Source organism: Mustela lutreola, chromosome 18, assembly GCF_030435805.1.
Source record: "Mustela lutreola isolate mMusLut2 chromosome 18, mMusLut2.pri, whole genome shotgun sequence".
In the NCBI taxonomy this organism is placed as follows: Eukaryota; Metazoa; Chordata; class Mammalia; order Carnivora; family Mustelidae; genus Mustela; species Mustela lutreola.
Genome location: NC_081307.1, coordinates 7,279,491 through 7,305,118, shown reverse-complemented (window position 1 = coordinate 7,305,118; position 25,628 = coordinate 7,279,491). Strand labels below are relative to the sequence as shown.

At 33.8% G+C, this 25,628-nt stretch overlaps 1 protein-coding gene across 2 annotated transcripts in view; it reads left to right on the top strand.

Annotated features, from left to right (window-relative positions):
- Window positions 1-21,765, top strand: part of ADAM32 (ADAM metallopeptidase domain 32) — a 183,945-nt gene extending 162,180 nt beyond the window's left edge. For both annotated transcript variants that reach the window (XM_059156119.1, XM_059156118.1), the window contains 6 exons: window positions 485-587; window positions 1,219-1,378; window positions 10,159-10,191; window positions 15,006-15,041; window positions 18,486-18,518; window positions 21,655-21,765. In XM_059156119.1, coding sequence (XP_059012102.1) covers window positions 485-587; window positions 1,219-1,378; window positions 10,159-10,191; window positions 15,006-15,041; window positions 18,486-18,518; window positions 21,655-21,661 — 372 coding nt within the window. In that variant the 3' untranslated portion in view covers window positions 21,662-21,765. The remainder of the gene's footprint in view (window positions 1-484; window positions 588-1,218; window positions 1,379-10,158; window positions 10,192-15,005; window positions 15,042-18,485; window positions 18,519-21,654) is intronic.
- Window positions 21,766-25,628: the final 3,863 nt, after the last annotated feature.

The following is a 25,628-nucleotide window of genomic DNA, read 5'->3' as shown; positions in this document are numbered from 1 at the left end:
AAAAAATAAAACAAAATAAAAAACCCACAACCCAATCCTGGTGAAGGACAGTGGGATTGTAGGTACAAATACTTCAAGCTAGCACATAATGTCACTGAACTTGGAGATAGGAAGAGATGTGCACAACCAGTTCTGGAGGTGGTGGTCCTAGCTGGCTCCAGGGTACCACTGGATGGGTCTCATTCTCATTAGAATTTAAGGATATGTTTCTGAAATTGCAAATTAAGTTTTCAGGTGAATATTTGAAAGTTAAATTTTCTTGATGTAAATTCTATGAGCCTCTATAGCTTTTTAAAAAACTGTGTGTATGTTTTTGGTGTGTGCATTAGAAACCAAACATCTGATTTGTAGGATTATCTCTATAAATAAATAAAATTACACTAAATGAAAATACAAAAGTGAGCTTTATGATCCATCTGGTAATTTTACTTTTTATGAGAAAATAGTTTTAAATGATCATTTAAGTTTTTAAAAATGATCCTAGGTATGCAATTCCAATGAAACGTGCTATTGCTTTGAGGGCTACCAGCCTCCATTTTGTGAAAGGCGTGGCAGAGAAGTTTCTAGTTTGTCTGGGAAGCAGGAGGGCAAGTATCTAATATCTTTACATATTCAGTTAATAAATTCTCAAATTGTTTATTTTCATAAAAACAAAGGTAGATTTTTGGTGCCTAGAAGGCAATATTTACAATTAAAAGGTAAACCATCTTCTTTTCAAGAAATGAAAACCAAGTATGTCTTCTTAATCTTACTCTTCTAATATTAACTCTCAATATCATTATTGAAACTGAGAGTATCTTTTAAATTTTTATTTACTGATATCATTGACTTTCTCCATTAGGTTGTCCTGTAAATTTGTTGGTTTACATGATTCCACATTATATATTATTGACGTTTTAGGGTCCAATTTAATGGTGCTATAGTGAGATTTTGCTATAGCTATAGTATAATGTAGAGTATATTGGAACTTTCTGGAACTTTTTTCTAATCTTTTAGAGAGAGAGGTTGTAGAGATGGTTTTAAGTATTATGATTCTATTATTATTTTTCTATGTTCTTTGAATAACAACAAAAATTAAGAACATTGTAATTGGTTTGCTGCAACTTGAAAGTAAAGTAGATGGCTTCAGTTTGTTTTTTTTTTTTTGCTTTATATAATTTTTTATTTTTTATGGCTTCAGTTTTTTATTCTGATTTTTTAATATATTTCTATTTTTAGGTTTAACCATGGGAAGAGCTCTTAGAAAGGCTGAAAAGAACCGGTGGCTTCTAGGTTTCTGCATTGCTTTACCTGTTATCATCATAGCAACCATAATAGCTGTTTCATGGAATAGTTCAAAAAAATGGTTTGCCAAAGAAGAGGAGTCCCTAAGTAGCGAGTAAATTGAATTTGTGTTCCAAAACTTTAGTACTGTTTGACTCTAGTCATACATAGGGCAGTATCATGAACAGCAGCCATACATTTTACAGTGATTTTGAGTACTATATAAATATCTCATTTAATTTTGTGAGGTAGTTTTGAATATCCCCATTTTAAAGATGCAAAATTTGGGAGTATAATTTAAATAATTTGCTAAAGTTACTTAGAAATTGAGAGAAAAAGAATTTAAATGTGTCCTATCTATTGCTTTCTAATACATTAGTGGTTCTCAAATTGTGATATGTGTTACTTGCAGGAGAACCACTAGAAATATTTATTAGAAATGCAGATTTTGGGGTGCCTGGGCTTCTTAGTGGGTTAAGCCTCTGCCTTCAGCTCAGGTCATGATCTCAGGGCCCTGGTATTAAGCCTCACATCTCTGCTCAGCAGAGAGCCTTCTTCCCCCTCTCTCTCTGCCTGCCTCTCTGCCTGCTTGTGATCTCTCTTCCCCTGTGTCAAATAAATGAATAAAATCTTTAAAAAATCTAGATTTCTATACCTTATCACAGATGAAAATATTTCAGTTTTCTTTGTGGCCTTATGTAAGAAATGACTGTAAGAGTATTCTCTGGGTAAAGTGTTCAGAAGGCAAACTTATACTGTAGAATTTAACATGTTTTTGTTTTTTTCAGAGAGTGTGCACAAGTAGGGGAAAGGGGCAGAGGGAGAGGGAGAGAGAGAATTTTTTTTTTTTAAGTTTTATTTGTTTTGAGAAAGAGGAGTGTGCAGCGGTGAGGGGCAGCAGGAGAGAATGTGAAGTGGGTTCTATACTGAGCATGGAGCCTGATGGAGGCTTGAGGTTATGACCCTGAGGTCACAACCTGAGCAAAATTGAGAGTCAGATGCTTAATTGACTGAGATGCCCAGGCATCCTGAGCATATTTTAATTTAAAAAAAAAAATAGTTTAAACACAAAGAGGACAAAGTGATGAATATTCATTTGCCCACCAGTAGAAATAAACAAATGTTAATGTTTTTCTTGTTTCTTTTATGAAATAAACCATTGCATTTACAGGTGTAGTATCTTTCTGTTATTATCTCCCTCTCTGTAGAGAACAACTTCTACACTGAAAGTTAGTATGTATTACATATTTTTGCCACATATGGCTGTATCAGAGTGCCATATCTTGGAATTAAAGTTTATTTATTTATTTTATTTTGGAATTGTATATAATTTTAAATATTTACACATTCTTTATAGATACATTTCCTCTTTCTAATTTTGTTTGTGTGTGTTTTTTTTTCCAAAGATTTTATTTATTAATTTGACAGAGAGAAATCACAAGTAGACAGAGAGGCAGCCAGAGAGAGAGAGAGGGAAGCAGGCTCTCTGCCGAGCAGAGAGCCCAATGCGGGACTCGATCCCAGGACTCTGAGATCATGACCTGAGCCGAAGGCAGCGGCTTAACCCACTGAGCCACCCAGGCGCCCCTGTGTGTTTTCTTTTTTCCCTTTTTCATAAGCAGTCTTCTCAGAGGTTTTATTGGTAATCTGAAAAATATAACTTTGGGGTTTGTTGATATCTTTATATTTCCTTAGTGTTTATTTATTTAAGAATGTTAAATTTTGCTCTTTTCCTCCTTTCTGCTCTCTTTACTTTTGCTCTGTTTTAATTCTAGCTTTCTTGAGTCTAAAGCTCTTTCTAAAATTAATTTTCAGTCTTTCTAAAAACTAAAGCTAAAACTTTCCCTTTTATATATCATATATATAAATATATATATCATTTCATGTATACTCTTCAGTTTTTAATATATAGTTGACAGTTAAAAAAATTAGAAACTTGTAGTATGATTTCTTATTTGAATTATGAGTAAATTATAGTCTTTAGTTTCCAATTTAGTTTCCAACAATTTTTGTTGCTGAAAAAATTATTTTCTAATTTTATCACCTTATTGGGAGAGACCTGTTTCTATGAATTATTCTTAAATGTTGGAACCAGAAGGGAAGTCAGTTTTTGTAAAAATGTATTCTTGTGGGTATACTTTAATTATTGCATCATGTTTATTTTTTTGTTTCAGTTTTCTAAGATGTTTCAAAACAAACTTTTTAATTACTTTGTTTCAAATAATTTTATATGTATTGGGATTTCATCCCCATCTGCTCATTAATTTATTTTCTATGAGAAGCAAACTAAAGTTTTTCAGTATTTCAATTTCATGGCTTTCCCCTTTGATTTTTGAAACTTTAGCTTTATTATTCTGAGGCAATGACAATTCATTAATGCTCAATTTAGTTACGCTTTCTTGACATGTTATCTTTTTGTCATTAATTTTATCTTAAATTCTATTCACACTGTTTTAAATTCCTATATCAACTTGCTCTTTGAAATTTAGACTTACCTAGTATATCTTTTTTCATCCTTTATTCTCAATCTTTCTTTGTTTTTAGTTATTTTCATATAAATAGCCTTATATGGAATACAATAGTGGAGTTTGTTATGCATATATGCTTAGTATATAATGGCATATATTTAGACTGAAAATTGTCATTTTATTTTTTCTTATTTGCCATCTTTTTTTTTTTAACATGTTTTTTTCCCCTTTTCCTCAAATCCATTTTCTTTCTTTCTTTTTTTAAAGATTATTTATTTGACAGACAGTGAGAGAAGGAATACAAGCAGAGGAAGTAGGAGAGGGAGTGGGAGTGGGAGAGGGAGAAGCAGGCCTCCCACAGAGCAGGGAGCCTGATGTGGGGCTTGATCCCAGGTTCCTGGGATCATGACCTGAGCTGACGACTAAGCCACCCAGGAACCCTAAATCCATTTTTTAATTGTGTTTTTTTCTTTTCTTTTTCTTCTGTTACTTTGCACATTTTTATGTTGTTTTTATTTTCAAATGATTTTCTTTAAATTTTAGTGTTTATAGTTAATGTTATACAGTGTCTAAATTTAATCATTTTATATGGTCATCTGAATTATACCAGGGATCTTACAATACTAGCCTCTCTTCAGGTATTTGTTTGTAATTTGGCTTTTCACTTGGCCCCAAATAAGTTAGTGTTCTTTTGCTATTGTTATATTTAGTCAGTACTTTCTAGGATTACTTATTATATTTCCTAGGTCTTTGCTTACTATTCCTTTGTTTTAAACTTTTGTTTTGAAATAGTTTCAGAAATATAAAAAATTGCAAAAATAACACAGATTTTCCTTATCCCTTTCATTTGGGTTTTGCCAATGATAACATTTCACATTAACATAAGTGCATTGGGGTGCCTGGGTGGCTCAGTGGGTTAAGCCTTTGCCTTCGGCCCAGGTCATGATCCCAGGGTCCTGGGATCAGGCCCCACCGCAGGCTTTCTGCTCAGCAGAGAGCCTGCTTCCCCACCCACCTCTCAGCCTGCCTCTCTGCCTACTTGTGATCTCTCTCTGTCAAATAAATAAATAAAAATCTTAAAAAAAAAAAAAAAAGAGAAAATCCTTTAAAAAAATAGTACATTTTCACAGGTAGGAAATTGGTATTGGTACAATATTAATAATTAAACTACAGACCTTATACATATTCACCATCATTTACATGCAGTCTTTTTTTGTGCTCAATTTTGAGTATATGTGTGTATATAATATTAAGAAATTTAATAACATGATTTTTGGTACCATGATTATCACCACTCTTTTAGAATCCTGCTTTTTTCATTCTGGATTCAACTTTATTCTTAGGAAGCATTGTCTTAGTAGTTACTACGGTGACAGTCCCTGTGTAATAATCTGCTTGACTTAATATGCCTGGGGAGGGCTTTATTTCATTCTCACTATATGGGCATAGCATTTTATGTGAACAATTATGTCTCTAAGTCTTTTTGTGATATGCCATTGAATTCTGTCATTTACTGCTGGTGATGAGATGACTGCTGCCAGTTTAATTAATTCATTTTTATGAATTATGCTAAACTATGTTTCTTCTTTAAGTTAGCTTTCCAAGTATTCTTTTATCCAAAGTTTTGTTACTAAATTATTACCTGTTCTGATGAGTTCATTTTTATTTATCTGGCTCTGAACTCAGCATAATCTTTAATTAAAAAGTTTTTCTTTAGTTCTAGAAAAGTCTATCTATTCAATGATTTACACTTACCATTCTACCTCTTTTATCTTTCTGCAGTTCCTTTATTTTAGGGTTTTCAATTCTGGTCTCCATGTTGGTAGTGACCTTTTCCTCTTGCTACTTCTTTTTCTTCTTTCTTTTGACACTACAGTGAGAATTTTTTCTTAAATTTAAATTCAATTAGCCAACATATAGTACATCATTAGTTTTTGATACAGTTTTCAATGATTCATTAGTTGCATAAAATAGTGCTCATCAAATTAGGCTTTTAAAAACTGAGCTATAATTTACATACAGTAAAATATTTTTAGTGTGTGTAATTCTATGAGTTTAACAAATATATACATATACCATGACTATCATAAAATAAAGAACAATCCCATTGCTCCCCAGATTCCCTCTAACCCCACCTCCAGCTCCTGGTGCTGACAGATCTGTCTTCTTTGCTGTAGTTCTGTCTATTGCAGAATTTTGTATAATGGAATGTGTAGTCTTTATTAAAAATTAATTCATTCATTAAAAATTAATTAATTAATTAATTTTCAGCATAACAGTATTCATTATTTTTGCACCACACCCAGTGCTCCATGCAATCTGTGCCCTCTCTAATACCCACCACCTGGTACCCCGACCTCCCAACCCCCTACCCCTTCAAAGCCCTCAGATTGTTTTTCAGAGTCCATAGTCTCTCATGGTTCATCTCCCCTTCTAATTTCCCCCAACTCCCTTTTCCTCTCTATCTCCCCATATCCTCCATGCTATTTGTTATGCTCCACAAATAAGTGAAACCATATGATAATTGAATCTCTCTGCTTGACTTATTTTATTCAGGATAATCTCTTCCAGTCTCGTCCATTTTGCTAGAAAAGTTGGGTATTCTTTTGAGTCTGCCTTCTTTCCCACATTTGAGATTGATCCATGTTGTTATGTGTTAGTTTGTTCTTGTTTAAAAAATAACATACAGTTTTATTGAGGTATAATTGACATACTGGAAATTGCATATTCTTTAAGTACATGATCTGGTATGTTTTGATAATTAGAAAAGTAGTCTCATGAAACTCATGAAACCATCATAACAGTCAAGATTATGAAGATACCTATCATGCCCAAGAGCTTCCTTGTGTTCCTTGGTAATCCCTCCTTTCTCTGGCATCTCCTTTATCCCCACAGTACTGCTGATCTGCATTGTCACTACAGCTCATTTTGCATTTTCTAGAATTCTATATAAATAGAGTTATACAATATGCGCTCTTTATTTTTGTCTGGTTTATTTCACTCATCATAATTATTTTGCAATTCATCCATGCTCTTATGTATATCAGTTACTTTTTTATTGCTGATAGGTATTCAGTTGTACAAATACAGCATAATTTGTTCATTTATTCATCTGTTGATGGATGTGTTGGTTGTGTCCATATTTTAGCTGTTATAAATAAAGCCACTATGAACATTTATATGCAAGTCTCTGTGAATATGTGCTTTCTTTTTCCTAGGGTGATACCTAAGAATGAATGGTAAGATAATATGGTAGGTATATTTGACTTCTAAAGAAAAAGCTGAACTGTTTCTCAAAACAGTTGTACCATCTTATATCTCAGCCACTAATACATGAGAATTCTAGTTTGTCCACATTCTCACCAATGTTTGGTATGGTAATATGTTTATTCTAAAAATTTTAGCAATTCCGATAGTGTGTAGTAGCATCTCATTGTTTTTAATTTGCGTTTCTCTAATGACTGATGATACTTCTTTGTTTCATGTGGTTGTCATCTGTACCTCTTCTTTGGAGAAATGTGTTCACATTTTTTGCCCATTTTAAAATTAAGTAATTAATTAACTTAGAGTTCAGAGGTCTTTTACTCATTTATTTTTGTACCTGTTATGCCATGATTTCATAGGAAATGGGTTCCAGCAGTTTTAATTTGAAACTCACGAAGTGATTCTCTAGGTGGAACAGACTGGTGCTCTAGCTGAACCCAAGTACCATTCTTTTTGGTGTCCTTCTTTTCCTGATCATTTTCCTTCACACATTTTAGGAAACGATCTCAGTTTTTAGAGTGCCTGATACACTCATTATGGACATTAATTCTCTTGGCATGAATCTTGCCCTTAATTTGAGTGGGATTCGTAACATCGTAGACTTTCAGTTTTGCCATGGTAACATTTGTGGGACGTTCCTTTTTGAACAGTGGCCATTTCCTTGATGTTAATAATATCTTAATTGTAGATTCACATCTATGTGGCTAACGGAACAACTTCATGTTTTCTAAAAGGCCTAAAGAATGTATAGCTAGTGCCATACCTCTTTCCCTTTGTATTGGTCTTTTTGACAAATTGCTGGAAGATGATAGTTCCAGCTGAAAGGTCTCATTTTTTTAACTGACTTGTCTTTTTATTACTGAGTTGTTCAGATCTTGTGGTTATTTTAAAAATGGGTTGTTATTATTGAATTCTGAGTGTTCTTTACATACTCTGGATATAAGTCTTACGTATGATTTGCAAATAGTTACACTAGGAATAGACTTCTCTTTTTATTCTTTCAAAAGAGCAAAAATTTTAAATTTTTATGGAATCCATTGTGCGAATTTCTTCTTTTATTGATCATGGTTTTAGTTTTTTATCTAGGAAATATTTGCCTAACCAAAATTCATACAAATTTTCTCCTATGCTTTCTTCTCAATGTTTTTACAGTTTTAGGTTTTTGCATTTAGACCTATATCCAATTTGAATTGTTTGGTATAGGTTAAAATGTATGGATAGAGTTGTTGTTTTCTGCATAAGAATATCCAATTGTTCTAACACTATTGTTTTTAATGCCTTGCTAAGTGGGATCACAATAGGCACCACTATTGAGATGATACCCTTTTGAGTAACTCCACCCAATTCTTCAAAACATGGTATTTTAAAAGTCAGGTGGTGGGAACACAAGCTATTCTTGTCCCCATGTAAGCACAAAAGATTGCTCAATTTCAAATAATTTTTCTCTGGCTTAAGTAGTTTCCTCACTTGCATTCAGTGATCAGTACTTTGCAGAAGACTCAAGAAGGACTCTCTACGTATCACAGGAGCTCTCTCTAGGCAGTTCTTTCCCTCCCTGGTATTTTCTCTGTGAATTCTAATGCCTTGTCCTTCCTAGAACCCCAGTTCTATTATCTCAACTTAGGGAGATTTCTGGGTTTTTCCTGGGTCCTCCTGGCTGTGTGATAGCCTGGAAGCTCTCACCAGGCAATAAGAAGGGTCAATCATAAGTGTCTCAGCTCTTTTATTCCCCTCTTATAGAAATCGCTATCCTATGTTGTCTGCTATTCAATGTCTGAAAATCAATGTTTCATCAATTTTGTCTGCATTTTCAGTTGTGTTAGGCAGGAGGGTAAATTGTGTCTGTTACTCCATTTTGGTCAGAATTGGAAGTATGCTTTTATGGTTTGTAACCACATTCATGTTTACCTAAATCTTGTATTGTGTTAGATTTTTCTTTCATTACACTAGTTCTGCCATCACTATTCTGTTAAGATTTGTGAATTCTGTTCTTGCAAAGAACTCAATGGAGATTTAAAATATTCTTATATAAATTTTTATTAATCATTTTTGTTTTTTTGGTGTGTGAATTCATTATTTTGCTGTGGGTGTTGACATTAACTCCTAGTGGTTTGTAATCATAGATCCTTTTATCTTCAGTGTGTATGATTTTCCTTTGAGAATTCTGCATGTTCTGTGTTGAATATAAATACATACAGATTGTTCATTTTTGCTTCCTTAATCAATCAAAAATAATTAAAAACAATTGCTATGCATGGAATTCAAGAATTTGTAGGAGTGTGAACTGGAATCCTAAAATTACACTTTTTAGAGGCTTGGGATTCCTACTTCTCTCAGTGATGCATTTTCCCCTATCTACATATCCTCATTATCCTGTTGCATTTCAAAGGCCACAAGTCAGAATTTTTATTATCCATGTTTCAAGGGTGATATGGCTCGTCATGGCTCCCAGGTTTAATTAAGGAACTCAGTTTCCCCACATGCGAAGGCCTGGAACCTCAACTCCTGAGGAAGAGCTATTAAATCTCTAGCTTGAAAGGTGTTATTACTGATTTAGGTGCCCTGTCAGTTATTCAATTTTAGCTCCTGTTTACCATTTCAGCTCTCAGTTTCTTCATTTTTACTAGCACCAGGAGAAGTCCTATTGTTAACCCCAGTTTTGTATTCAGTGTCTGTGTTACTGGGTTTCAGCATTTCTCTCTGTTATGAGGAACGTAAAGAGGGGAAACTGCACTGTCCGCTCACTCTACCAATTGTCTAGAAGCCAGTATGGGTTTTTTAAATTCATAAAATGTAACGTTTTTTTCCAAGATCAATGAAAAAAAGGTTAAAAGTTGGGCCATGTGGTTCAGAATCAGGGACTCCGAGTCAAATCTGTATTCTGTGTTCAGAAGAGATAAGGAAAAAGCAAATCTGTGCCTTTTTGATAGTCTCCTTGCTGTGGGATTTGAAATTTACACTCTTTGTGGATGAGGTATATGGGGAAATAAGAACATTATTTCTACCTTTGTTCAGTGATCTTGAACATTATTTTCTTTATTGGTAACTAGTCTTGTAAAAGAGGTAGTAACACTGCTTATAAAATGACCTTTTTATTCATGTAGTTGACAAGAGTTTTTTAGGACTAACATAAGGTACTATTTTTCATTTTTTTAATATCCAGCTCAGAAGGCAGCTCTCACACATTTGCTAGCAGGTAAGTAAATTAGAAAGTATCTTAAAACACATGTTATAAATTAAGAGTGAATTAATAATTCATAATTTAGGTATCAATTGAACAGATACAAATGGTAAAGTAATGCACTGAAAAGCAGACTACTAATTTATAGCAATTAATTTTTAGTAGTCTTTTATTCACTTAATGTTTATTCGAAGTTTACTCAGGAAACAAGGATGAAAATAGCCAACTCTACTAAGAAATAGGATGTATATAATTAGTAAAGAAAAAGGCTATATAGTGCCTAGAAATGGCCCAACTTGGGTTATATTCTTTATTGCTTGGGTAAATAAATAAGCAAATACCTGGCATTTCACAGATTGTATGTGACAAAGCTCAGGTAAAATCTATAGTAATTACGGATTGGGAAGAACTAATTATATTGACCTAACTGTGCTGTTAGTATTTTGTCCCTGTTATTGTTTCTTAGCCATGAATTCAGTCCTTACTGTTTTATAATTACTATATGAACATTCTATTTGTTAGATTGACATAATGCAACTTTTCAGTTCTTTTACTTTCAACCTTTTATTTAAATTAGTTTCTTAAAAACAACCTGCCAATGGGATTTAAAAATGTATAATCTCCAGAGTTTCTCAAAAGTTGAATTTAATATGGTTATATACTTATATGTTTGCTGATATATATATATACCACTTTATTTTTTGTTCTATTTATCATACTTGGTCAATGTTTTATTTTTCCACTATCTTGTAGTCTTTTACATCAATTGTACTTTCATTGTTCTTTCTTTGTTTCTATTATTTTGGTCATTATGTGTTCTAGTTATAGTCTTTAAGTGATATTCTTTAATGATTGAATTATTTTATTGTTATTTTAATTAAAATTCAATGTTAATTTTACAATTTCAGATATAATGAACACTTAAAATTTCTAACCACATATTGATGTTAGCCCATTTATCCCTATACATTTTTCTCCACTGGTCCATATTATTATTATTTGGTATTTAATTACTCCTGAATTTTAACCCGCTGCAAACAAGTCATCATTATCATTGTCATTGTCATTGTTGTATTTAGTCAAAACATACCAGGATTTCACTACATATTTACCACTTTATTTGTTCACTATTCCCTTTTGAATTTTGCTCCATCTTTTTATGTTCACTCTCCTGTTTGGGGAAGTACAACTCTTAGAATTTCCATCAGTGAGTCTCTGTGTATTAAGCTGTTTTTCTTATCCACCTGAAATTGTCTTTATTTTCACTCTTGAATGTGAGTCTATGTAGTGTGGACTTCTAATTGAGATCAGTTTGCCTCAGCTATTTGAAGGTATGTCAGTGTAGTCTGGCCTTACTGATGATAATGATGATGATGATAAACATCTGTCTGTGTGTTTATTCATTTATTCCTTAGTGGTTAATAGGAGTTTTATCTGTAGTAGGCTTTGTATTTCTATCGCTGTAATATGTTAATATTACCACACACTTAGTGACATAAAACAATATTCACTTATTCTGTCAAAGATGTGTAAGTTAGAAATCCAGGTGGATGGGGTACATGGGTGACTCAGTCAATAAAGCATGGGACTCTTGATTTCAGCTCAGGTCATGATCTCAGGGTTGTGAGATCAAGTCCTGGGTTGGGCTTTGCACTCAGCAGGGAGTCTACATGAGAGTCTCTTTCTCTCCCTCTAGTCTTCCCCCTACTTGTACATGCATGCAGGTGCTCTCCCTTTCTCTCTCAGTAAAAAGATAAAATCTTAAAAAAGAAAAAAAAAAAAAGGAATCAGGCAGATTTGGCTGGGTTGTCACAAGCCTGACCAGAAGGCCTAAAGGCCAGGCTGTGTTCCTAGCTCTGTAAACAGAATCAAATTTCTTAAGACTATGGGTCTGAACTATCTGTTTCCTTACTGGTTGTCTGTTGGGGGCCCCTTTCTACTCTCAGAGGCTGCCTGCATTGTTTATCCCTTCATTTTCAAAGAAAATAGGGCATTCAGGTCTTCCTTGGGCTTTGACTTCCTCTTCTTTCCTTCTCTGCCAGCAGGAGACTAAATCTACTTTTGAAGGCTCACCTGATTGTGTCAGACCCACAAAAATAATCTTTGTATTTTAAAGTCAATTGATTGGGAGCTATACTTACACTTGCAAAATCTTTTAAGTACTCAGAAGAATGTTTGGATAACCAAAGAATGGAGATCTTAGGAAGCAATCTCTAGAATTCTGCCTAACAAAGCTTCTATGTTTTTTTCTTGTCCCTAGAGTTATTATTTCATTATAATATATTCTGGTAGAGATTTTTCTTTTTAACTTATAAACTGGACTCCGTATTTTCTTTCAGTGAGAAGACTCACAACTTTCTTCATTTTAGAAAAGTCCTAGATGTTTTCTTTTCAAATATTGAACCTCCTTCATAGTAAATCCTCTGTGTCTGAATTGCTTCATGTTTCTTAACTTGTCTTTTTATATTCTATTACATTTCTGTTTATCAAGTGTTCTGGGTGATTTCCCTAAACAGTTTAAAAATCAGCAATTTTTTTTCCAGTTCTTTAATTTCTTATTTAATGAATTCTGCTCCTTTATTGATCTCTATGGAAATCCTAAACATTCTTTTTTTAAAGTTTGTTACCTATAATTTTTCATATATGAATTCTTTACTTTTCTCTAGCTGTGGACATTAACTCTTAGTGGCTTTCTTCTTTGATTTTAAGGTTGCCTAAGCAACAATGATTATCTCATGAGATTTCTGTGTGTCCTGCTTTATAAAATATTCCTTGTGGAGATTATTTCATATGTTACCCTCCTAAGTCATACATTTTGACACTTGTTATACCTGGAGGTCTAGAATTCATAGGAAGCATGGACTGGTATCCTAACCTAAAGTTGGGAAGGCTTGAGGTTCCTGTTTTTCTATGTGATATTTTTTATATCCACATCCCTAAACCATTTTAAGCACTTAGAGTTTCTATGTCTCTAGATGATCCTTTTCTATCTACACTTCTTTTTTTTTTTTTTTTACACTTCTTTTTTTAAAAGTTAATTTTATTTTAATTTTTCAGTGTTCTGAGATTCATTGTTTATGCACCACACCCAGTGCTCCATGCAATACCTGCCTTCCTTAATACCCACCACCAGGCTCACCCATCCCCCCCCCACCCTCCCCTCCAAAACTTTCAGTTTGTTTCTCAGAGTCCATAGTCTCTCATGGTTTGTCTCCTCCTCTGATTTCCCCCAACTCACTTCTCCTTTCCTTCTCCTAATGTCCTCCATTATTCCTTATGCTCCACAAGTAAGTGAAACTATGTGATAGTTGACTCTCTCTGCTTGGCTTATTTCACTCAGCATAATCTCCTCCAGTCCCATCCATGCTGATACAAAAGTTGGGTATTCATCCTTTCTGATGGAGGTATAATATTCCATCGTATATATGGACTCTATTTTTCTTTAACCATTTGTCTGTTGAAGGACATCTCAGCTTTTTCCACAGTTTGGCAATTGTGGCCATTGCTGCTATGAACTTTGGGGTACAGGTGGCCCTTCTTTTCACTGCATCTGTATCTTTGGGGTAAATATCCAGTAGGGCAATTGCAGGGTCATAGGGTAGCTCTATATTTAATTTCTTAAGGAATCTCTACACTGTTTTCTAAAGTGGCTATACCAACTTACATTCCCACCAACAGTGTAAAAGGGTTCCCCTTTCTCCACATCCTCTCCAACACTTATTGTTTCTTGTCTTGTTAACTTTGGCCATTCGCACTGGTGTAAGGTGGTATCTCAGTGTGGTTTTGATTTGAATCTCCCTGATGGCTAATGATGATGAACAGTTTTTCATGTGTTTGTTAGCCATTTGTATGTCTTCTTCTGATGCAATTTCCCTGCTGCATCTCAAAGATTAATGGTAATAGCTTTTACTATCCTTTCATGGCTTCTAATTTTAGGGAAAGAAGTCAACTCCAGCTTTCCAGGAGATCTCAACTCCTTATAGGCTAATGTGGATGACTAATTCACATAACTCTCCAGAGTCACTCAGCTTTAGGTCCTATTTATATTTCATGTTTCTAATTTCTCTCTTTTTAAAACTATCATCAGAAATTTCATTTTCTTCTCTTAAATTTTGATTAGTAATTTTGTGGGTTTTATTTTTTTTTTTTTCACTATTTCTCTGTGTGGAATAGAAGGAGGAAACTGCCCTGTCAGCCCAGTCTGCCTAATTGTCCAGGAGTCAGTGAGCGTTTTATTTACTTATCTATTTTTTAAAGACTTTTTAAAAAATTATTTATTTGACAGACAGAGACCACAAGTAGGCAGAGAGGCAGGCAGCGAGAGAGAGGGGGAAGCGGGCTTCCCACTGAGCAGAGAGCCCGATGCAGGACTCGATCCCAGGACCCCGGGATCATTACCTGAGCCGAAGGCAGAGGCTTAACCCATTGAGCCACCCAGGTGCCCCTCAGTGAGTGTTTTAAATCATAACATGTAATTTATCTGTTGTTAAAGCATTTAACTGGAACCTGCAGGCCAGAATCAGGCATTCAAAGTCAAGCATATATTTTATTCTGAGAAGAAGTAAGGAGAAAAACCAAGCTGTTTTCTTGCTTTTTTCCCTATTGGAGGTTTGAAATTTATATTCTTTATGGATTGGTACATGTGTAAATTAGGATATTATTTCTTTGCATAGCCTAACTTAGTAGTCTTTTAAAATTACTCATTAGAGGTAATTAGAGGTATAAAAGAGTAAACATAGGTCACAAAATAGTCTAACATTCATTTATTATCTATGGAGGCAAATTTTTTTTAGTATTAACCTGGAAGCATTACTTTCATTCTCATTTAGATCTGGATCAGAAAGCAGTCAAACAGATACAGTCAGGTAAGTAAATGAGGATGTATTTCTTAAAATATGTTAAAATAAGATGAACAAACTATCAATAATAAATTGCTAGATATTAATTGAACAGTAACAATTGGTAAGGTACTACACCAAAAATAACCCATTAGTATTTGCCAATCTAGTAACTAATGACTATTTGTGTAGAAAAATCAATGTCTTCTTTCTTTCAGTTTGTTAATGTATGTTGGGAGTTTATTTTTTGGAAACAAAGGAATAAATGATTGGTGAAATGGTTACAGAGCTAACTCATAATTGGGGAAGTTTACTTCTGTATTTGGAGACTTTGCAACTAGAAATTCTGTACAAAATTCATGAACAACTGAGTGAATGCTTATCCTGGTCACTTAAGAAAATTTTGCTGAAGAGAAACATCATAAAGAAACAATAATTCTACATCTTCCATAGCCTCTTAGGATCACAAAGTAGTTTTAATTAGATTTCTGTCCATGTCCTGAAAGGTGGATGTTTCCATATAATAAAACAGTGAGTCTTTAGTTTCCCACACTTAAAATTTTTGGGTTTGGGGTCTTTCTGCAGATATGAAATGTTTAGGAGTTTTTACTCCTCTCTCTCTGACTTAAGGCTTTATTTATTCGTATGGGGAGCTGGTGTTATTCCTTGTATGTTCTTCTAAGTCCATTGCTAGTCTAAAACACTTCCAAATCTACAGAGTAAATTTTCTAGGCTGTACAAGATGGTGATATAATTTGTCTTATTCTAGAAGAAGGCTTCTTCTTCATTGAGAATGCCTCTCTTTCTTATCCTTTATCTCTCTTTTACTATTATGGTCTTCTCTTTATCATGACACTTTGAAGTCATGAGTTACTATCACCAAACTAAAAAATTGATTTTTCATTTAATAATAATAATAATAACAACAACAACAGCAACAGCATCTCTTTTATATGTCAGGGAGTTATCATATGGTACTCAAATACAGCAAGTCTCAATTACTTTTTCCTCATCTTGGACACAAGTCTTATAGTGTTATCTTAGAAAATAAAAACTATGATTATCTTGCTCAGCACTGTATAGCCAGAATGTAGTAGAGTTCTTGGCTTATGGTAAGTGCTCAATAAATATTTGCTGAATGAATGAATGAATGATTATTTTTAATTGCCACTCCTCTCCCTTGCCCAGGGGTGTGTGCACGTGCTGTGTGCACACACACACTCACACTGACAAATAGAAAAACTTAAAAACATAAAATATATTGACATATACACACACATACACATCCATATAACTAATTTTATAACCATTTCGAGGCACCTGGATGGCTCAGTCAGTTAAGCAGCTGCACTGGGCTCAGGTCATGAGGCCAAGGTCTTGCGATTGAGCCCCAGATCTAGCTCTAGATCTAGCCCCATCTCAGGCTTGCTGCTTAGTGGAGAGCCTGTTTCTCCCCCTCCCTCTACCTCCTGTGCTGACTACTTGCTCTCTCTCTCTCTGTCAAATAAATAAATAAGTTAAAAAAATGCTCTCATTTCTTCTTTCATATGTCTTATCCTAAAAACCTGTTGACATAATTCATCTCTTCTAGGATCATTATTTGCCTACACTGAGTGAGGAATGATACCATTAATTACAGGAAAATGTACATTTCATTTGGTGTAGTATAATTTGGGATGTTAATCTACTGGTCTAGCCTTTTGGCTTGATGTGTACTAGGGAAATATTTCTGGATAAGTTTTCACTTCAGTTTTAATAATGTCACTTGATACTGTTGCTGCACTTTACTAATATAACATCTACACTATAGTTTTCAGGTCAATTCTTTTTTTTGGAATGATCTTTATCTGGTAGAAATTTAGTGGGAAAGGCTGTTGAAGTCAAGGAATACAGAAAGGGGTGAATCCCAGAATGGTTATATTAATGTCACTTAAACATAATTTTTATTTTTTTATTTTTAAAATTAATTTATTATTATTATTTTTTTAATTTGACAGAGAGAGAGATCACAAGTAGGCAGAGAGGCAGGAGTGAGAGAGGGAGAGGTAGACTCCCCGCTGAGCAGAGAGCCAGATGTGGGACTCAATCCCAGGACCCTGAGATCATGACCTGGGCCGAAGGCAAAGGCTTAACCCACTGAGCCACCCAGGTGCCCCATAATTAATTTTTAAATACTTCAATTCAATTAATATTTCCAGTCTTTTCCTAAAAAACAGAAGGATTTTAGGTCATCTAATAGAGAAATTCAATTATTAATCTGTCACATATTGTCATTTGGCTTTTAACTTCTAGATTCTTTACCTACATGATTTCCTTTTCATTAGTCATTGTTATTGTTATTGCACTAAATGAATACTTACTAAGATTTAACAACATATTTATCCATTAGTTTGTTTACTATTCATTCTTGAACCTGTTTTCTCGTTTTGATTTCAATTTCCTTTTTTACCCAGTAGTTTGTAATTTACACTTGTAAGCAGTGTCATCCTCAGGAACGATGGTCTCATGGGAATTCTGCATGCTCTGAGTTGTGGGCATACATTAGGAAGAGGGGAATGTTTTAGGTTTGCCTGTCTTGAAGCATGAATGTTTCAGAATTTTCTATACTTAACTGGTTCAAATTTGTGGGTAGTAGAATTAAGGAATTGAGGTCCTGTGCTTTTTACATATTGCAGACCTGAGGTTTTACATCTCTAGGTAATCTTTATCCATCCATGTGGCCAAGACAACTTACCTGTTGTATTCCCAGTAGCCATAACTTTTCTTATCCCCACTTAGGACTACTGGTCCTGGGGTTTGTTTTAGCTTTCTAATGTCTAAATACCTGCATCAACTCCTTCCAAGCTAAGGTTAGTAAAACCATGTTTATTAGGGTGTGAGTAATTCATATTCCCTTGTAATCATTCAGCTTTTGCTCCTGTTTTCCCTCTGAACTTCTAGTTTCTTCATTTTTTACTAACAGAAGGAAAAGCCTTTCTAGCTGTCGACCTCCATTGGGTGTTAGATTTTTATACTATTTTCTTCAGCTTTTCTGTGGAATGGAAAAGGAAAGCTTTATTTACGGAATAGAAAGTGGAAGTTTTCCCTGTCATTTCTTGCTGATAAATTGCCCAGAAGTAAATAATTGTGTTTTAATTTGCATAAATGTGGCAATTTACATTATCAGTGAATTTAAAAAGCTAACTTGAAGCCTGACAGCCAAACTTAGGCATTCATCATCAAACTTACATATTGTGCTTAGAGGTGATTAAGAAAAAAATGCATCTCTGCTATGTAGATACTTTTCCCCACTGGAGAACTTAAGTTTTATATTATATGTTGCCCTTGATGTTGGGTGAATATTTTTTTGCATGTCCCAGGTGTTAAGTTAGTTTTGATGTAAAACATCCTGATCTTCATTCTTACTATAGTCAAGTTTCTTAATATAACTGTTAGACATTATTTTTATCTTATGTTTTTATTTACATCCAGGTCAGAAAGTAGTGCTCAAACATATACCAGCAGGTAAGAAATTTAGGAAGTGTTTCTCGTAAATAAGTGTACCTTGAAAATAAGAATGAACAAATAAATAATTGGGCCCCCACAATTGATAAAGCCCTAAAAATAATTTTTTAATATATTCCATTCTAGGAATGAGTCTTTTTTCTTCAGCTGACTGAATTTTTATTGATTTCTTACTTTATTGGTACATAGGAAAAACTAGTTAAATCTAATGAGACAAGGTATCTATAACTATTTTGCAGAACTAACTCATAAGCAGAGGATTTTTACATCCTTTATGTTGAGATGCATAAAGGGAAATTTTTTTTGGTTCAGATTACATTTGCCTCTCTAACCTCAATATAAACAACTGAGTGAACTCCATTTAGGAGGAGTTTATCAAAGAGATGGTGTCATAAGCACACTAAAATTCTTTGCTTCTCATAGCCCCTCAAGAGCCCAAAGTTGTGTTAACAAAGGTTCTCTGAATTTTTCTTAAGTTTTCAGTTTCCCATGCTCCACAGTTGTGGCCTTGTGATCCCTCTGAAGTATCAAATACTGGTCTGTTCACCTTTCCTTCTTCCTTAGAGAGTTTAGTTTTCTCCTAAGGTCTGATGTTTTTCCAAGTGTCTTCTTTTAGTTACTTTCAGTCCACTAGTTTTCCAGAATATCCTTTATAGCCATGGGTTAAATTTTCAGGCTATACCATAACATTGATAGTTTCTATCCTTTCTGATGAAGTCCTTTCCTCCATTAGAGAAGCTATGGAATTTCTACATCCTTGATTCTCTCTGTTATTTTTAGATGTCTTCTAACATCATAACCTCTTAGAGATGTTAGTTACATTTTCTCAACTAATTATGAAAAAAGAGCTGATTTTATTATCTTCATTCCCTTTCATGGGATTTGTGATATAATGCTCAAACACTGTAATTCTTCCAGCCCTTTGCATTACTTTCCCTCTATACTCTGATACCACTTGAAGGTAATGGCCATGTGTCTTTTTGCTAACCAATTTAGAGTTAGCACCTAGCAGAGTACATGTGTAAAAGTACTAACTTATTGAATAAGTGATTCTCTTGAACTTCACATACATAATTAATATTATAACTACTCTAATTGGAGTCCCTTCTCTCATAGAATATGAGGTTCACGTAATCATCCTCTTCTAGAAATGGTGTTCAACGGGATTGAGGGATAGTCAAGGACATCATTCATAAGACATTATATATTGCACTTGAAGAATATAATTTGGAACATTAATCCATTCATCCAGTTTGTGTTTAGCATATACCAGAAAGACATCCTTGAATTATTCTTTCATTTAAATTTAATAAGCTAGGTATAGTTGCTCTGCTTTTATTATTATAGTGCCTATTAGATTTTTTCTTTTCTTCTTTTTAAACTTCTATTTCAAATATATATTTTTTTCAGTTGAAAAGCTGGTGGGAGATATTGGTAGAACAAGCTCTTTGTGTTATAACATTACTAAAATAAGAATTTTTTTAAGTGATGGATATCTAATGGGTTGTGCATGCATATCAGTAGACTCATAAGTCTAGATTCTTAAATTGGCTTGGGGGAAAACTAACTATAGTTAACCTTTGAACAACATGGATTTGAACTAAGCAGATCCACTTAAAATGGATTTTTAAAATAAATATAGTACAATACTACAAATGTCTTTTCCTTATTACTTTCTTAATAATTTTTCTTTTCTCCAGCTTACTTAATTATAAGAATACAGTATATAATACATATAAAATATAAGGTATGTGTTAATTGACTGTTTATATTATCAGTAAGGTTTCCAGTTAACAGTATACTATTAAGTAATTAAATTTTGTGAGAGTCAAAGTGTTATACGTGGATTCTGACTGTGTAGGGGTTGGCAACCTTAACTTCTGTGTTGTTCAGGGGTCAACCATATATTTAAGGAGTGTGTTTCACAGAGTAGTAGGAAGAACCTACTTTACATTCTGAAGATAGCAGAGGTAAGGAAAGGATGGGAAGAGTAGAATTATATCCCTTATCACAGAATTATCTCACTAATCTTACTATCTATATTATTTTCTCTGTCAATAAACCTCACTAAATTTCTCTTTAATTTATTCTTTTTTCTCTAGTTCTTTTGGTTAGAGGATTAAAGGTTAATCTATAGATATAAAAATTAGAAAAGGGTCCCAATAATTTTATTTTGACTTTGGTAATAAAGAGTATAAACATAGACGTTTGGTAGATATTTCTTTCTTACTATTATTTTGAAGGAAAGAGGAAGAAACTTCCATTAAAAATTAAAAAAATAACTTTATCAGATTGCATTTTATCAAAATGAAAGTATTATTTCCTTATTTACTTACATCCAAATCACAGGAAAGCACCCCAAACACCTAACAGCAGGTAAGTACATTAGGAGCTGTCTCTAAAATTGAAACAAAATTTATAACCTATAATTAAATCCTAGGTATTTATTAGGTAGATGAATTAGTTAAGTACTATATCAGAAACAACATACTAATCTTTACTAATCTTGCTATTAATGAGTATTTATTCATTTAGTCTTTTTTCTTCAGTTTAGTAAAGTTCTGTTGGGAACTTGCTCTTGTGGACAGAATGGAATTAACGAGTTTGAATTCAATAAGATATCTAATAAGATATAATATATAAGATATGTAAATTAGTCTATAAAATAAATTCATAATTAAGGCCACTTTATCCATTAGGTATTATAGGCATAATATTTAAGGCCTATGAGTTTCTAACTGCCAAAAACAAAACACTGTTTACCACATGAAAAACTAAATAGATTAGCTCCAATATATGAAAAAGTAAAATTAATAATATATTTCAATTTCTAAACAAATGCCAACTCTTAACTGTTACATTCATAAACACTGTATGTGGAAAAATGTAAGTTTTTCATTTGCAATACTTCTGATTAAATATGATGCTTCTCCAGAAATCAGGAAATTGTAGTATAAACATTAATCTCAGGCAAATAATTTCACAAGTAAATTGCATAAAGTTTTTCTAGAATGCTTTTTTCTGACATTTGAATTTTTTTGCTTGGCAGTACCCCCAGTTGTTTGTATATTTTACAGTGGAGGGGAGTTTATTTGCTGTCAGTACCTTAAAAATGTGTCTCTTTTCTTTTCCATAGTAACTAATAATTCCTTCAGAGGACAATGGATATTACAGAGTGTCTCACTGAAATGAAAATTCCACCTTTCCTCCCTTGGTCACAGTCAAAGGAAACAATAAACTGCATGTGGAACTATTTGCATGTGCATCTGTATTTCTTTCTTCCTCTACCCCTGAGGCTTCAGTTCTGTCATAACAGGTTACTTAACTGAAGATACATCAACTCAAGCATCCCCATCCCAACCAGACTCACTGAGCTTTTTTTCCCAGCTCTCCTACCACCCACTGCTGCTTTCCTGCCTGGGGCCCCAGGTGCTGGAAATCTGCATCAACTTTTACTCAGGAAGAGCTCATGCGTGGTAGGTAGTCCATGGTCTTCCTCCTGGTATTTCTTACCAGACTTGACTGGGGCGTACAGATCTCAGTTAATCCGATATATTCCCACCTTACTCACCCAACAACCCCAGTCTAGGCTTCTGAAGGAAGCTGTGTTCACTTTGAGGACTGTACTTTACCGTCCAGGATTCTTGCTCTACCCACCACCCTTCCCTTGTTCCTTGACTAGGTGATCCACAGGATGAATCCCAGAAAACAGAAGGACCCAGAGAGCTTGGACTGGATCTCAGGGGTAAAGGTTAACCTCTATCAGAGTTTAGTGACAAAGTTGATGAACTGAGTTGGGAAAAGTTTCTGTCATTTTCCATTTTCTGAAAGGTTGTATGAGGTTGTTTCATTTTCCAATTAAATATTTGATAAAATTCACTGGGGTAGCTGGAGTTTTCTTTATGAGTAGATCTTAATTATGGATTCAGTGTCTTTAATAGAGGACTATACAGATTTTTTTCTGCAGTAGTTTTTTCAAATATTGTAATCTTAAAGGAGTTCACCCATTTCATTTAGTGGCTGATCTTTTGGCATAAAGTTGTTCTTAAAAACATTTTTTAGTGTCTGTAGTTATGTCCCCTCTTTCTTTCTTTCTTTTAAAAGATTTTATTTATTTATTTGACAGAGAGAGAGAAAGAAAGAGATATCACAAGTAGGCAGAGAGCAGGCGGGGCAGGGGGAGCATAACCCCTGCTGAGCAGAGAACCCAAGGCAGGGCTTGATCCCAGGATCCTGAGATCATGACCTGAGCCGAAGGCAGAGGCTTAACTTCCTGAGCTACCCAGGAGCCCCTATGTCACTTCTTTCATTCCTAATCATAGTAATTGTAGTTCTCTCCTGATCAATCTTGATAGCAGAGTTTTCACAATAATGAATCCCTTAATCCCTCAGACCACCTCTTGTCTTTTTTTTTTTTTTTAATTGCCTCTGTTTTCTGCTTCATTGATTTCTACCTTTTTAAAAATTTGCTCTATTCCTGGCTTTTGGAATTAGAAGTTTAGATAATTTATTTTAAACATTTTCTAATTCCTTTAAAAGTATATATTTGTTCTATATACTTCTTTGGCTTCATTTTGTGAATTTTTATATGTTCTATTTTTATTATTCTTCAGGTCAAATTTTTTCCAATTTTCACTTTGATCTCTGAATTATGGATTACTTAGGAGTGTGTTAACTTCCAAATATTTGGATATTTTCTGTTTAGTCTTTTCTTATTGATTTATAGTTAATTCAGTCATGGTCAGAGAATGTACATACACAATTTCAATCTTTTGAAATTACTGTTTTGCTTATGGTCCAGCCTATGGCCTATTTTGGTGAATGCTCCAGGTGCACTAAAAAAAATGCAGATTTTGCAGTTGTTTAATATATAAATGTCAAGTCAAGTTTATTACTAGGGTTTTTGAAATCTTAAAAATTTTTTGCCCTTTTTATGTTATTCTCTTAAAGAGATCTGTTAAAATTGCCTATTATTATTGTTGATGTGTATTAGTGTTTCATGTATTTTCAAGTTATATTTAGTGCATGTACCTTTAGTACTGGTATGTTTCCCTGATGAACTGACCCTTTATCATGATATAATTCTTATTATCTCTATTATATTCTTAGTTTTGAATTTTACTTTTTCTGGTATTAATATAGCCATGCCAGAATTTTTACAGTTATTCTTTGCAAGGGATATCTTTTTTCATCCTTTAACTTTCAGTGTATCTTTTTTTAAATTTAAGATGTATCTGATATAAACAATATAACATTTGAGTCTTGCATTTTTTTTAATCCAGGTGAATGTTTTTAAATTGAAGTGTTAAAAGCACTCACATTTAATATAATTTCTGATACTGTTGATTTTAAGTCTGACATTTTGTTATGTGTTTTCTATTTTTTCCATATTTCTTCATTCTTTCCCTCCACCTCTTTCTTTTAGGTTAATGGATACTTACTCTGTTCTTCTTCCCTAGTAGCTCTTCTGGCTTTCCTTTTTACATTATTAATATTTTTAGTGGCTACACTAGAGATTATATTATGCATCCTTCATTTATCACAGTCTACCTTGAATTAGTATTATGCTATTTAATAAACAACAAAATACTTTACAACAGTATAATTTTTGTTACCTCCTCCTGCCCTTCGTGTTACTATATTTAATTATACATATTTGACCTATTTGTCACTGTTCTTTTCACATGAAAGGGTGGCATGAAATCAATAATATTTTCAAAATATTTAGGCTTTTATATTTATGCACATGTTTAACCTTTTAGGTACTAGGTATAAGAGTTGTGCTTTCGTATGAGAACACTTCTCATGCTTGAATAACTTACTTCAGTATTCCTTACAGTGTGCTACTGATGGTGAAAAATTTGTTCACTTTTTTTTTCTGTTTGAAAAGTTGTTTTAATCTTCATTTTCTTAAGATATGTCTAATTGCACATAGAATTTTTAAATTGTCATTTTTTTTCTTTTAGCACTTTTTGTATATTTTCTTATGGAATTCACTTTTTTTTCAAAGATTTTATTTATTTGACAGACAGAGATCACAAGTAGGTAGGCAGGCAGAGAGAGGAAGAAGCAGGCTCCCTGCTGACTAGAGAGCCTGATGTGGGGCTTGATTCCAGGACCCTGGGATCACAACCTGAGCCAAGGGCAGAGGCTTTAACCTACTGAGCCATCTAGGTGCCCCTTGGAATTCATTTTTTATTTTATTTAATTTTTATTTTTTATTTAAATTCAATTAACATGTAGTATATTATTAGTTTCAGACCTAGCTTTTAGTATTTCATTAGTTGTGTATAATACCCAGTGTTCATTACATCCTATGCCCTCCTTAATGTCTATCACTCAGTTACCTCATTCCACCATTCCTCTCCCCTCCAGCAATCCTCAGTTTTTTTCTATGGTTAAGAGTCTCTTATGGTTGTCTCTGTCTTTGATTTCATCTTGCTTTATTTTTCCCTCCCTTCCCCTATGCTCCTCTGTTTTATTTCTTAAATTCCACATATAAGTGAATGTGATTATCTTTCTCTGATTGACTTATTTCACTTAGCATAATACCCTCTAGTTCCATCCCCATCATTATAATGGCAAGATTTCATCTTTATGATGACTAATATTCCATTGTACGTGTATACCACATTTTCTTTATCCATTCATCCATTGGTGGTCATCTGGGCTCTTTGCATAGTTTGGCTATCATGTACATTGCTGCTATAAACATTGGAGTGCAGGTGCCCCTTCAGATCACCACATTTTTATATTTGGGGTAAATACCTAATAGTAGTGCAATTGCTGTGTCATAGGGTAGCTCTATTTTCAACTTTTTGAGGAACCCCCAACTGTCTTCCAGAGTGGCTGGACCCAGTGTTGCATTCCTACCAACAAAGAGGGTTCCCCTTTCTCTGCATCTTCGACAACATCTGTCATTTTATGACTTGTTAAATTTAGCCATTCTGACAGATGTGAGGTGGTATCTCATTGTGGCTTTGATTTACACTTCTCTGATGCTGAGTGATGTTGAACATTATTTTGTGTGTCTGTTAGCCATTTGTATGTCTTCACTGGAGAAGTGTCTGTCCATGTATTTTGCCCATTCCTCAGTTGGATTATTTGCTC